Raw genomic sequence first — 15149 nt, forward strand, 5'->3', positions numbered from 1 at the left:
TTATCCTAGAAGTGCATAAAACAAACACCATCTTTCACATAAGCCACTTTAGGTGGTACTTGTGCTTCAAAGATGAGTATTGGTCTTGGGCCCAAGGTTCCTATCTTCGCGGTGCCATACCAAGTAAACTCAAACATGGTGGCCTCGGCCACCACCCTCGCTTGAGGGTTTTTGTCTGTGTTTGTTTCGTGTGTGTGGTGTCGTGTTTCTTTTTCTTTGTTTGGTTGGTTCTCCTCATTTTTTTGGTACAAGTGCTCCACATATACCCTTTCCATAGTGATAGGACTTTCCTCGCGGCGTCTTCAGAAACGTAGACCGAGTGCCTTGTGAAGTAGGGGTAAGATTATACACTCAACCCTATATTTAAAAAGATCCACTCATGTCAAAGTTCCTGGATACCCCGTGCGCACGGTCCTGTACCGTGCCCACGGGCTCTGTACCGTGCGCACGGAGCTCACTTAGCCCATGCACACGGGGTCTGCGGTTTCTGGTCCTGAAGAGGTGGGGCGTGGGGGGCACGGGTTCATTCCCACCCATTCGCCCCCTCCACTCCCCAGGAAGCCTCCAGCGCCGCCGCCGTCGCCTCCTCTCGCCGGAGCTCCACCGGGCCTTGTCGGAGTTCTTCCTCCGTGGATCCGGATCCTGATGGGGTCCTCCTCCGGTTGGTCCTCTCCTCTGGTTCCATCTCCTTGTGTTCCCTCTTTTGTTCTAGCCTTAGGGTTTCTTTGCTCCCTAGATTCGTTTGGCCTCATCTAAACTTGTAGATAGTAGTCTAGTGCGTAGATCTGTTGGTCTCTCTGCTGCATTCACTCTCGAATTTCGATCTGGAAGTGGCTGCCGCTGGGAGACCCCCGTGTCCACGGGGTGTTTGACCCCCGTGCGCACGGGACCCCCGTGCCCATGGGGTCTAAACCCCCATGCGCACGGGCTCTCCAGGAACTATTGCATAGACTGTTGTCTATCTCCTTGCCATTTTTCTAGCACTTGTACTCATTTATGTCTCGTGCTTTGTGTTGTTGGGTTTTTGTGTGTGTTTCAGACTCCGCTGACAAGAGGTCTGAGCTTTGTCGCAAGCGTGCAAAAGGAGGATCAAAGGACTTCACCATTGCTCGTCATCAACCATCTGAAGGCATGGGTCAGGGGTCTGGGACAGGTCAAGGCCGTGCTCACCGTGCAGCCTCAAAGCAGCCCGTTGTTGAGGCTTCCGATGAATCTGAGGAAGAGTATGAATCACAAGATGATGAGATAGAAGAAGAAGATGATCGTGATGAGGAAGATGAAGAAGATGATCGTGATGAGGAAGATGAAGAAGAGGGAGAGGAGTCTAGTCCGGAGGAAGCCACTCCGGGCAGGTGTGACCTCCGGAATATGCCTCTTGTCAAGTGGACCAAGCCAGAGATCTGGGCTGAGAGACAGAACCATCCGTATGTTAAGGCCACGAGTATGGGAATCGATCCCCGGTTTAAGAATGGATTTCAGCAAAGAATCTATCATGAGCTTCTTATGACCAAGTCAAATAAGTTTGCTCCTCACAAGCAAGTCAACACTAAGAGTTTGCGCGACAATGATCATCTGTATCCCGGTGTGTACTCCGCTCTTGGACGATTGGGTCTGATTCCGTTTGTCACCTTCAACCACCCCTACAATGAAGATCTTGTGATGCAGTTTTTTGCCACTCTGTACTTCTCCAATGATTCTGCTCACACCCTCACATGGATGTCTGGAACGTATCAGTGTTCAGCTCCTATGGCAAAGTTCTCCGAGATCATTCCCTACCCATTCATGGATGAAGAGACTGTTTCTGATGAGTTTGGCATTGTTCGGGAAAGTGGACAGCGCACTAAGGATGAGATTGCCTTTGCTTACAAACAAGAGAAATCATTTTTCACTGGGTCAATAAAAGACCTCTTGCCCCTCTATGACACCATGTGCCATATCCTACGGTACACCCTCACTCCAAAGGCGGGGGATTCCCATAACATTCGGAGCTCAATGCTTGATGTCTTTGTGTATCTTCATCAGAAGAAGAAAGTGGATGTTCTGGATTTCATGTACTACGAGCTGCATCAGTGTGTACAAGAGAACAAGTCCTTGATCTATGCTCCATTCATACAGGCGTTGATTGAGACCGTCTGTCCAGCAAAGTACATTGCTAGCTTCAAGACTGCCGTTCCCAAGCGCAACTCCAACTGGACCCCAGTTGCTCCTGCTCCCTATGTGCCCATCAAGAAGGGGCGCAACCCTAGGCCTGAGGATCGTGCTACTTACACTCCAGGCATGTCCTATACTGCACGGATCCCTCGTGGTAAGGCCAAGTCAGTTGGCTCTGAGGCCATTTTTGCCAAGGGAGAGAAGAAGTCATTGTTCAAGACCTTGAGCAACATGTTCAAGATGTGTTAGTCGATTCAGCATCGTCAGATCAAGGAAATCAACAAGGAGAAGCTTGTTCGGTGTGAGCAGAAGGCAGCAAGGGCTGCTGCTGGTGAGGAGGTCGGTCCAGGTTCTGAGGATGTCGACAGTGAGGCCACTGCTCAGTCTTTCCCAATGGCCGGGTGGCGTTTTGATGATGATGATGATGATGCCTCGAGTGCTCCTCCTCTTGTCTAGTGGGTCTCGTGTCGCCATTTGTCTCCTTTTTGTTGTCTTGATGACAAAGGGGGAGAAGTGGTGTGTGTGGTGTGTGTGTTCGTGGGTGTGTTGAGATATCAAGCCTCGTGTTTCTCGCTGTTGGTTGGTTTTAGTCGGCTTGAGATACCCTTATTTCCTTTCCGTCTGTGTGGTTGTGAGACTCTAGCTTTATTATTGTACCTTGCTATTATCCTCGTATGCTTATGATTATTCGGTCTCACATTATGTGCTCACCACACTGTGTCATGAGATCTAGGCACCGTTATAGGTTTATGTTGATGTATCTCATGACTTATCAGTAGTGATCTTGGTCGAACCTCCTATGGGTGTATTAGATGCATTCTTGTTTTCGGGCACACATATAGGGGGAGCTATCATGATCATTATTTGTTCCATGGCTTTCTATCTGTTTATTCTCTTTGCCATGCTCTAACCACGTTGTCATCAATGCACCAAAAAGGGGGAGATTGAAAGTGCAATGGCACTTAAGCTATATTTTGGTGTGATGACAATGTGGTTAGTTGAACTAATATCGGTTGCTAAAGTTTATCTCAGGTTATTGGTTCTAAGCACCCGCGATGGAGATGTGCGACCCCCCATTTCAAAAAGGACAAAGGCGTGGTCTTTCGACGCTTCGAAGGTTTAGTTTTGGTTTGCTTCGAGTCATAGGAAAGACCGCACTATTAAGACAAGGTCTGTGTGGACAAATGTTGTGTGGGACTGCCTTTCCCGAGCCTTCTCTCTTACCCTTCCCACTCCAACCACCTCATATGTATCTAGTGTGTGTGTGTTGTGGTACTCAGAAAGTTGCAACAGTAAGTTACTGGGTACCCCGTGCGCACGGGGTCTTTTGACCCCCGTGCGCACGGGGTACTGGGTAACTCTCTAGGTACCCCGTGCGCACGGGGTCTTTTGACCCCTGTGTGCACGGGGTACTGCGTAACTCTCTGGATACCCCGTGCGCACGGGGTCTTTTGACCCCCGTGCGCACGGGGTGGTGCGTTTGTCTCTGGACACCCCGTGCGCACGGGGTTGACTTAGCCCGTGCGCACGGGGTCCAATGAGCAGAAATGCCCACCCTCACATAAACACTATAAATAGGCCCTTCTTCCTCCTCCAACCCTTAACCCTAATGTCTTGTTGAGCTCCACCATTGCTACACCCCGTTTTGCTCAATACTCTCAATCCCTCCACCCAAACTTGTTGAAACTTTGGGGATTGGGAGAGCAAGACCCGATCTACAACTTGACCAAACCAAATCGCGTTCCCCGCAACATTTCTTCCCCATTGACTTGTTACTCTTGGAGCTTGGGCTCCTAGGCGGTTAGAGGTTCCTCCGGAAGCTTCCTTGCTTGTGGTGTGCTCCGGAGAAGTTTGTAAAGGTGTGGTGGTCACCTTCAAGACCAACCCCGAGTGATTCGAGGCTCATTCGTTAGGGGTGACTCAAAGGAGAATACGGTGAGCTTTTGGTGGCTTTCCGCAAGCTTTGGCTCCGGCACCGCTCCAAACAGAGATTAGCTCTTCCCCAAGGAAGAGTGAACTTCGGGTTAAAATCCGCGTCCTCATCTTACTTGTGGTTAATCCTTTCCCACACCTTTGTTTTTGTATGCTTGTTGGCTTGATAACTAGTTTGTTGCCTAGCTTTTCTTCTTGGAGCTTGCTTGTCATATAGGTTGCATTCACCTAGTTGCATATCTAGTAAACTCTTTTATCCACGAAGCCTTAAAATCTACAAGAAAGATTAAAATTTGTAGTCTCCTATTCACCCCCCCCTCTAGTCGACTGTATCGATCCTTTCAACTACCCCATTGTGGAAGTTTGCAAGCAGTGGTAAAGTCCTCTAAGTCCATAGTGTAAGAATTTTCATAAAGATCAAAAAAGGACAGTTTGAGAATTACATGAAGATGAAAATTCAAACCTCCTCACAAAGGAACTAGTGAGATAGTGGTACCGGCGGTATTTTTCTTCCTCGAAGCTCAGAAGATCAGCATTACACAAATATGCGTTAAATTCTTCATTAATTCCAGCTCGATCCATGAAGTCCTCTGAAGGCCATTCACAAGGCCGCACTGGAGCATCCCTTGGTGGCTCATCATCAGCATCACGCATTGCAAGCCTGGGTCCTTGTTTCCTTGAAGAACCACCTTGGTACATTTTCCTAAACATATTTCTTCCTCTGAAAAATTTCTGAATTTTTTTAGTAACTTCAAATAAAAGTAAACCAAACTCAACAAAATAGATAGCAACTACCCCTACAAGTGCCTAGAGCCTATGTCATGCATCAAAACTACTTGGAACCATATAAATTTGACATGCAAGCTCAAGAACATGGTCACCTAAGCAGCAAAAATATGCAATGAATAAAGCACTAGAACAAAAACTAATTGGACCAATGGAGGAGTCACATACCAAGGAACAATCCCCCCCAAGCAGTTTTGTGAGAGGTGCTTTGAGCAAGGAGATCGAAAATCGTAGTAAAATGAGCTAGAACTCGTGCTTGAGCCGGATAATGGTGTTTGTGGGAGGAAGAAGGAGTGTGTGTGTGTGCAGGAATAAGTGGAGGAGGGCCACCATGGGCCCATGAGGCAGGGGGGCTCGCCCAGGGGGTAGGGCGCCCCCTCCACCCTCATGGCCAGGTGGATGCCCTCTTGCTGTGTTCTCAGTGCCAAATATTCTCAAATATTCCAAAAAATCATATTTAAATTTCAGGGCATTTGGAGAACTTTTATTTTTGGGGTATTTTTATATTGCACGGATAATCAGAAAACAGAGAGAAAATACTATTTTTATTTTATTTAATATAAATAACAGAAAGTGGAAAGAGGGTACAGAGAGTTGTGTTTTCTAAATTCATCCATCTCATGATCATCAAAAGGAATCCATTAACAAGGTTGATCAAGTCTTGTTAACAAACTCATTCCGAATAACATGGAACCGGATAATTTTCGAATAACACTAGGTTACCTCAACGGGGATATGCACATCCCCAACAATAAGAATATCATATTTCTTCTTGACAGTAGGCAGAGGAAATTCAAAACCTCCAAAAATAATCGATGGAATTTTCCAATAGAATTGACACTATGGACTTGAGGTTGTTTCCTTGGAAATTGTACCGTATGCTCATTGCCATTAACATGAAAAGTGACATTGCCTTTGTTGCAATCAATAACAGACCCTGCAGTATTTCAAAAGGGTCTTCCAAAAATAATATACATACTATCATCCTCGGGAATATCAAGAATAACAAAGTCCGTTAAAATAGTAACGTTTGCAACCACAACAGGCACATCCTCACAAATATCGACAAGTATAGCAGTTGATTTATCAGCCATTTGCAAAGATATTTCAGTAGGTGTCAACTTATTGAAATCAAGTCTACGATATAAAGAGAGAGGCATAACACTAACACCGGCTCCGAGATCACATAAAGCAGTTTTAACATAATTCCTTTTAATGGAGCATGGTATAGTGGGTACTCCTGGATCTCCTAACTTCTTAGGTATTCCACCCTTAAAAGAATAATTAGCAAGCATGGTGGAAATTTCAGCTTCCGGTATCTTTCTTTTATTAGTAACAATTTCTTTCATGTACTTAGCATAAGGATTCATTTTGAGCATATCAGTTAATCGCATACGCAAAATGATAGGTCTAATCATTTCAACAAAACTCTCAAAATCCTCATCATCCTTTTTCTTGGATGGTTTGGGAGGAAAAGGCATGGGTTTCTGAACCCATGGTTCTCTTTCTTTAGCATGTTTCCTAGCAACAAAGTATTTCTTATCATAACGTTGATTCTTTTATTGTGGGTTATCAAGATCAACAGCAGGTTCAATTTCTATATCATTATCATTACTAGGTTGAGCATCAACATGAACATTATCATTTACATTATCACTAGTTTCATGTTCATTACCAGATTGTGTTTCAGCATCAGAAATATAAATATCATTTGGATTCTCAGGTGTTTCAGCAATAGGTTCACTAGGAGCATACAAAGTCCTATCATTTTTCTTTTTCTTCCTTTTAGAAGGACTAGGAGCATCTATATTATTTCTCTGGGAATCTTGCTCAATTCTCTTAGGGTGGCCTTCAGGATACAAAGGTTCCTGAGTCATTTTACCAGTTCTAGTAGCCACTCTAACAGCAAAATCATTATTCTTACTATTCAATTCATTGAGCAAATCATTTTGAGCTTTAAGTACTTGTTCTACTGAGTGGTAACCATAGAAGCATGTTTACTAATAAGTTTAAGTTCACCTTTGACATTAGCCATATAATCACCCAAGTGTTCAAGCATATCAGCACTGAGTTTTAATTCTCTACCAAAATAAGCATTGAAGTCTTCTTGCTTAACCATAAATTTATCATACTCATCTAAGCATGGGCCAGCAAACTTAGTAAATGGGATTTCAGCTTTATCATATCTATAGAGAGAATTTACCTTTACTACCTGTGTCGGGTTATCAAGACCATGTATTTCTTCAATAGGAGATGGATTAAAATTATGCATTTCTTCGATAGGCGGTAAATTAAGACCATGTATTTCTTCAATAGGAGGTAAATTCTTAACATCTTCAGCTTTAATACCCTTTTCTTTCATGGATTTCTTTGCCTCTTGCATATCTTCAGGACTGAGAAATAGAACACCTCTTTTCTTCGGAGTTTTTTTAGGAATAGGCTCAGGAGTTGGCTCAGGAAGTGTCCAATTATTTTCATTTGTCAACATATTATTCAATAAAATTTCAGCTTCATCCGGTGTTCTTTCCCTGAAAACAGAACGAGCATAACTATCTAGGTAATCTCTGGAAGCATCGGTTAGTCCATTATAAAAGATATCAAGTATTTCATTTTTTCTTAATAGGATGATCAGGCAAAGCATTAAGTAATTTGAGAAGCCTCCCCCAAGCTTGTGGGAGACTCTCTTCTTCAATTTGCACAAAATTATATATATCCCTTAAGGCAGCTTGTTTCTTATGAGCAGGGAAATATTTAGCAGAGAAGTAATAAATCATATCCTGGGGACTACGCACACAACCAGGATCAAGAGAATTAAACCATATCTTAGCATCACCCTTTAATGAGAACGGGAATATTTTAAGGATATAAAAGTAGCGAGTTCTCTCATCATTAGTGAACAGGGTGGCTATATCATTTAATTTAGTAAGATGTGCCACAACAATTTTAGATTCATAGCCATCAAAAGGATCAGATTCAACCAAAGTAATTATATCAGGATCAACAGAGAATTCATAATCCTTATCAGTAACACAGATAGGTGAAGTAGCAAAAGCAGGGTCATGTTTCATTCTAGCATTAAGGGATTGCTGCTTCCATTTAGCTAATAACCTCTTTAGGTCATATCTATCATTGCAAGCTAAAATAGCTCTAGTAGCTTCTTCATCCATAACATAACCCTCGGGAACAACATGCAATTCATATTTATTAGGGGGAGAGTCTTCATCATCACTTTCATCAATATTATCAGTTTCAATAATTTCATTCTCTCTAGCCCTAGCAAAAATTCACCAAGTGGCACAGTAGTATCAAGCATAGAAGTAGTTTCATCATAAGTATCATGTATAGCAGAAGTGGCATCGTCAATAACATGCGACATATCAGAATCAATAGCAGAAGCAGGTTTAGGTGTCGCAAGCTTACTCAAAACAGAAGGTGAATCAAGTGCAGAGCTAGATGGCAGTTCCTTACCTCCCCTCGTAGTTGAGGGATAAATCTTGGTTCTTGGATCTTTAAAGTTCTTCATAATGATAAGCAGATATAAATCCCAAGTGACTCAAATAATAGAGCTATGCTCCCCGGCAACGATGCCAGAAAATAGTCTTGATAACCCACAAGTATAGGGGATCGCAACAGTTTTCGAGGGTAGAGTATTCAACCCAAATTTATCGATTCAACACAAGGGGAGCCAAAGAATATTCTCAAGTATTAGCAGTTGAGTTGTCAATTTAACCACACCTGGAAACTTAATATCTGCAGCAAAGTATTTAGTAGCAAAGTAATATGATAGTAGTGGTAACGGTAGCAAAAGGTAATGATAACAAAAGTAATGTTTTTGGTATTTTATAGTGATTGTAACAATAGCAATGGAAAAGTAAATAAGCGAAGAACAATATATGGAAAGCTCGTAGGCAATGGATCGGTGATAGAGAATTATGCCGGATGCGGTTCATCATGTAACAGTCATAACCTAGGGTGACACAGAACTAGCTCCAATTCATCAATGTAATGTAGGCATGTATTCCGAATATAGTCATACGTGCTTATGGAAAAGAACTTGCATGACATCTTTTGTCCTACCCTCCCGTGGCAGCGGGGTCCTAGCGGAAACTAAGGGATATTAAGGCCTCCTTTTAATAGAGTACCGGACCAAAGCATTAACACATAGTGAATACATGAACTCCTCAAACTACGGTCATCACCGGGAGTGGTCCCGATTATTGTCACTTCGGGGTTGCCGGATCATAACACATAGTAGGTGACTATAGACTTGCAAGATAGGATCAAGAACTCTCATATATTGATGAAAACATAATAGGTCCAGATCTGAAATCATGGCACTCGGGCCCTAGTGACAAGCATTAAGCATAGCAAAGTCATAGCAACATCAATCTCAGAACATAGTGGATACTAGGGATCAAACCCTAACAAAATAACTCGATTACATGATAAATCTCATCCAACCCATCACCGTCCAGCAAGCCTACGATGGAATTACTCACGCACGGCGGTGAGCATCATGAAATTGGTGATGGAGGATAGTTGATGATGAAGACGGCGACGGATTCCCCTCTCCGGAGCCCCCAACGGACTCCAGATCAGCCCTCCCGAGAGGTTTTAGGGCTTGGCGGCGTCTCCGTATCGTAAAACGTGATGAATCCTTCTCTCTAATTTTTTCTTCCCGAAAGTGAATATATAGAGTTGGAGTTGAGGTCGGAGGAGCTCCAGGGGGGCCACGAGGTAGGGGACGCGCCCCCCACCCTCGTGGCTAGGGTGTGGGCCCCCTGGCCTTGATCTTTTGCTAGTATTTTTTATTATTTCCAAAAATACGCTCCGTGGAGTTTCAGGTCATTCCGAGAATTTTTGTTTCTGCACATGAATAACACCATGGCAATTCTGCTAAAAACAACGTCAGTCCGGGTTAGTTCCATTCAAATCATGCAAGTTAGAATCCAAAACAAGGGCAAAAGTGTTTGGAAAAGTAGTTACGACGGAGACGTATCAGACTACAAGAAGAAGGAAGTAATAAGAAATTAATACTAACTGAGCAACTAGGTGGAACATATATGTTTATAATCATCACAACAGTATTCTTCCTATAGTGAGTTTCAAGTGATATTTGCTCTTTGTTGGCCATGAGTTGAACATGACAAGTGATACTTACTCTTACCCCCACCTGCCCCTGCTTTGCTTTGTTGCTTGTCCGTCATGGCCATGCAAGATGAAAAAATATCATTCTTTTGTGTTTACAAAGGACCAAAAAAGGCTATATGGTTTATTCTAATTGGAAATAACATAAATGCTACTCCCTCTGTAACTTTTTATAAGACATTTTTAAAGTCCGTGCCAATGTCAAAAAATGTCCTATACTATTAAGTTACAGAGGAAGTAGTATGTCCAAACAATAAAGTTTTGATGCATGAATATAGTGGTCACATTAACTTCTACAAATATTTGCATGTCAAATATCATCAGTACATGCCTTACACAAATGTGAAATTCAGGGATCCACTCCTCGATACCACACTATTATCTCCCTTATCTTGTTTCAAAAAGTCAGAACAAAGTTCATTGGTTCTTTGGAAGTTCAAGAACAATTAAACTGAATTTACTGAATTAACATTATAATTTGCTCTATTATATAATGTCCTTTCTTCAAGTGAATCCGCTATGCATCAAAGTGAAAGCAACTAACAATGTTTTTGAATAGGTAAACCATGCTTAAAGAAAAGTTAGAAATTAAAATCTGAAATATCTATTTATCACCTCTTGAAGCCGTCCTGAAACATGATGGCACATAATTACAAGGTAGAGCTCAAGCTTCTTGACCAATAATGCGGAAAACACAACATAGTCTCATTGAAACAAGACAACATATCAATACTTATAAGTCATTACACGGTCCTTTTGTGATGTGGAGATGGTCAGCTGCACATATAAATGAATGAATTGCCAGAATGTCAAATAGTACTTCAGTAAGCCTATAAAGATTAGAGATTGATGCACTTGAACGGATGATTAAATTTACAACCATAATGACATATGTGAGCTACTCCATGAATTTTTGGCATACCTAGAGACATAACTAAAATAAAGATTGCATGGATTTCTCTAATTTATACAAAGAGCGCTTCACTGTGCTCTTCAAACCATATCTCATGGGCTTTATTTCAAGTACCTTATATGCAACAACGATGACAATGCTCGTGGTAGATTAAATTTCTGTGGCAACCTGACTTGTCTATATATTATGTACACTATGTAAACTAATGGTAAACTCATCTAACTGTAGGCAAATCACAAGAGAGTTGCCATGTTAATCCAGGCCTGCTGTGTTACCTCAAATGTCTTAGCTGATCTCTCGCCCACTGTAGCGACTTCGCGAAACTTCTCGGATCCTTAAGAAGAAAACTTCTCTTGATTTAAGATTCAGCAATGGACTTCCAGGGGGAAAGCATTGTCCAATCTAGTATACAGAACAAACTACTTATTTCTTAATTGTTCTTCCACTTGTTTCGCCATTAGTGCTTTAGTTTTTCAAGCTGCCTTTTAATCCCATATAGTAGTAGAGACGTCGATGCCTAAACAAGCTACGTCAAGAGAATAATCTGATGTATTGCCAAATGGGACTTGTGAAGAACAGGACAGGAAGCAGAAAAAGAGAGAGAGAGAGAGAGAGAGAGGGGGGGGGGGGGGGGGGGGGGGGGTCCAAGATGTCCTAAAACAAATTACGCACCTGGACTGGACAATGATTCATCATGCTACGCGCATGCATTTAGCACTTACCAGCAATCACATGATTCTCATTCTCGGACCGCACGCTGCCGGATTCCGCAAACAGATTGCAAGTATCAGCTTCCATGCGCCGCTTGCGTACCTGCACCCCTCCAGTTTTCATGATCAATACATGGCATGAGTGAATGGTACCTCAGTCATGGGCCTCATGTGACCCTGAAGAATATAAGTAGATGAAATCAAGTGTCATTTATTTGATCAGTCTCTATCATGTTCGCACTATACTGTCAAAAAATGCCATGAATCTCAGTGATACTCATAAAATAATCTCAAAATTATCTTAGTCCATCATCATAACTTCTATACATATATTTAATATAATCTCTATATGCATGCTTTCTGCCCTAGGTAACAGTACGGGCATGCGTGAACGGTAGAAAAGGAAAGGTGTGAAGTTCATTGCATCGTGACAGCGGTCCTTCTCACTGGGAATCACACCCTCGGCATGGGGCGCAGGTGGGATACATTGGCGAAGCAAAGACGACTCCCAGGGAGAGGCCATCGGGTGCCATCCTTGTTGGTGGTACGGTGACGACACAGAAGACGGAACCACCGACACCCGGACACGGACAAAGACACCATCCACGTCGAGAACGGTCATATCAAGGCCAAGATCATGCGCCTCATTCTACCGATAATTGTAGCCTCAGCCTCGTGATTGTTCTGCATATGTAAAACGACGCGCCGCTTTGGAGTAGTATACTTGTTGCCGCACCGCAGTAGGTGGAATCGGTAATGGTCAACGGCCCGGCCCCTATTCCCCTCTCGCCACATTTCATCTCTTCTCAGTTCTCACTCTACAAAAGCTGCGGCCCGACCACCGCGCTTCCCCACACCCTTCCAGCTCGCCACGCCACCTGAGACCTGACCACCTCGGCTGCTACCTGCTAGTGCTAGACGCGCACGGCCTCGCCGACTCCTCCTTCCATCAGGGTTTGATCTCATCTGTGAGAGCTCACGCTTTTGGATCCAAGTTCAGGTTCGATCTGCAACTCCGCAGTGCTATTCCGAATCGGAAGCTTGATCATGGAAGGAGCCACTCCCTTGAACACAAGGTACATGCTACATGCCGTATCTCCATGTATTTCTTCTCGCCGATCAGTGTCGCTAAAATCTGAACTCCGCCGCTATGTGCTGGCGTTGGCAGGATTGCTGTGGTCACCGGCGGGAGCAAAGGGATCGGGCTGGAGGCGTGCAAGCAGCTGGCAGGCGGCGGCGCCATCACGGTTGTTCTGACGGCCAGGGACGAGACGAGGGGGGCGGCGGCGGTCGAGCAGATCAAGCGGCTGGGGCACGCACATGTCATCTTTCATCAGCTGGACATCACGGATGCTTCCAGCATCGCTCGACTCGCAGATTTCCTCAAGACCCGTTTCGGGAAGCTTGACATCCTGGTATTTTTTTTCCTATTTTGGGCATTTTATCCGTCGCTGTCATACTATTCCGGAGAATAGCTTGTTTAGTAGACTGCGGTATTATACTCCTCCGATCTATATTAACTGTCTCTGATTTAGAAGAAAATAAGTTGCAAAATAATGAAATAATATTTTGACTAAACCTTGGTATGACAAGTTATTGATAACAAGTGTGATTCACAGGTGAATAACGCCGCGACTGATGGGATTGAGCATGTCATTGATCCAGTTTATGGTTTAACTCCCGGTGATGAAGCGGTAACAACGCCATCTTGACGTTTATTTTCGAGTGTTTAGCTTGTTGGTAGATCAAACTGTTTCAGTTGTCTTCTATTTTTATAGAAAAAAAAAACTACTGTTTCATTGCTCTCCCCCAAAATGAAAAAAAAAAGATGGCCATTTTCAGAGTATTGCCAACCGTGCAATTTTAAACATATGCGCAATTTAGTTTCAGGAGCATATAAGATTATCGCTGACCCATCAACATGTCATATCATGCACATAACTAGTCGACTATTATTGATATAAAGATTCGGGGTTGCCTACCACGCTTGCCACGCGGTTGCTTAACTAATCAGTGCGGTGTCATCTATTCAAGATTATCCTTAAGCACCAGCTGGTACAAACGACGCTGAATGCATGTCATTTTCCTCCATGGGTTCATACCACAACAGTTCAATGGCATGGACGCGGGCCAGAGGATCGATTGGATGTGGACCAGCTGCCGGCAGACGTACGAGACCGCGAAACAGGGCCTGCAGACGAACTACTACGGCACGAAGCGGGTGACAGAGGCTCTCCTGCCCCTGCTCCGATCCTCGTCCGACGGAAGGATCGTCAACGTCTCCTCCAACTTCGGATTGCTCAGCGTAAGCATCATACGTCGATCAAATAAGTTCCTCCAACGGCAACAGAAAAGAGGTCATGATCCGACGCCAACTTTCTTCCTTTTCGGCCGCAGTTTTTCAGGAGCGAGGAGCTGAAGCAGGAGCTGAACGGCGTCGACAGACTGACGGAGGAGAGGCTGGACGAGCTGCTGGCCGAGTTCCTCAGGGACTTCGAGAGCGGCGGGGCGGAGGCGCGCGGGTGGCCGGCCGAGTTCTCGGCGTACAAGGTGGCCAAGGCCGCCATGAACGCCTACTCGAGGATCCTGGCCAGGAGGCACCCGGAGCTGCGCGTCAACTGCGCGCACCCCGGCTACGTGAAGACGGACATCACCAGGAACTCCGGGATCCTGACGCCGGAGGAGGGCGCGCGCAACATCACCAGCGTTGCGCTGCTGCCGGAAGGCGGGCCCACCGGCAGGTACTTCTCCGAAGGCGAGGAGGCATCCTTCGTGTGAAAAAAGCATCCGTAGTAGTACTACTGTTTTGTTGCGCTTATCTGCCAAGTCAAGAATAAGGCTATGTTGAGTTCAAAAAAAGGAATAAAGTTTACGTTTGTTTGGACTTCGCATGTGACGGGAGATGGATGTCACCGCCTAATTGTGATGTGAAAACTGTTGCTCTGGGGAAGCACCTGTGACCAGTGGCTGGCGCATAATTTTAGCAATAGGTAGTCAAAGTACAATGAAAACCAATCCAAAATAATTTTTTTGAAATGTTGGCAGGAGAGCTGCCAAATTCAGGCATTACAAGTAACACCCCAAAGAGGAATACACCGCATAAGACGAATGCTGAAAAAGAAAAAATGAAAAGGGGTTGCTCAATTTATCAAGGAAAACCGAGCAAAAACCTAAACAGCGCCTGATAAGACTAGGCTTAAAGCACCACAACACCTACAACACGTCAGAAGGCCAACACCCCACAACACACCCTGTCCGGCACTCGAGCACTCACGCCGCTACCAAAGTACACACCACAAACCGTTGTATCAATCCGGGCTGCCACTAGCATATCCGCAAAACTTGACGACATCAAAAAGGAACACTATGTCCGATAGAGCAAACATATGCCGCTTCGATCCCGCGAACTTGGCTGACATAACTCGCCTGACACACTCTGCATGTGGAGGGTGCTTCTGCTGCTCTCACGGAGATGCTACACGAGCCGTCGCCAACCACCTACAAGAGCA

The 15149-nt window shown here is 44.3% G+C and overlaps 1 protein-coding gene across 1 annotated transcript; it reads left to right on the top strand.

Annotated features, from left to right (window-relative positions):
* The first annotated feature begins 12408 nt into the window (after window positions 1-12408).
* LOC125539450 ((+)-neomenthol dehydrogenase-like) lies at window positions 12409-14524 on the top strand. Its single transcript, XM_048702905.1, has 5 exons — window positions 12409-12716; window positions 12809-13055; window positions 13260-13334; window positions 13751-13945; window positions 14038-14524. Exons 1-5 carry the CDS (start codon window positions 12688-12690, stop codon window positions 14416-14418), a joined length of 927 nt encoding a protein of 308 aa, XP_048558862.1. The 5' UTR covers window positions 12409-12687; the 3' UTR covers window positions 14419-14524.
* The last annotated feature ends 625 nt before the right edge of the window (window positions 14525-15149 follow it).

The sequence above is a fragment of the Triticum urartu genome, chromosome 2, assembly GCF_003073215.2.
Source record: "Triticum urartu cultivar G1812 chromosome 2, Tu2.1, whole genome shotgun sequence".
NCBI classification, from domain to species: domain Eukaryota; kingdom Viridiplantae; phylum Streptophyta; class Magnoliopsida; order Poales; family Poaceae; genus Triticum; species Triticum urartu.

Coding starts and splice junctions, on each gene's coding strand:
- LOC125539450 (XM_048702905.1), top strand. CDS start 12,688: ATGGAAGGAGCCACTCCCTTGAACACAAG. Junction 12,717..12,808: donor GCCACTCCCTTGAACACAAG/GTACATGCTACA, acceptor TGGCGTTGGCAG/GATTGCTGTGGTCACCGGCG. Junction 13,946..14,037: donor CCAACTTCGGATTGCTCAGC/GTAAGCATCATA, acceptor TTTCGGCCGCAG/TTTTTCAGGAGCGAGGAGCT.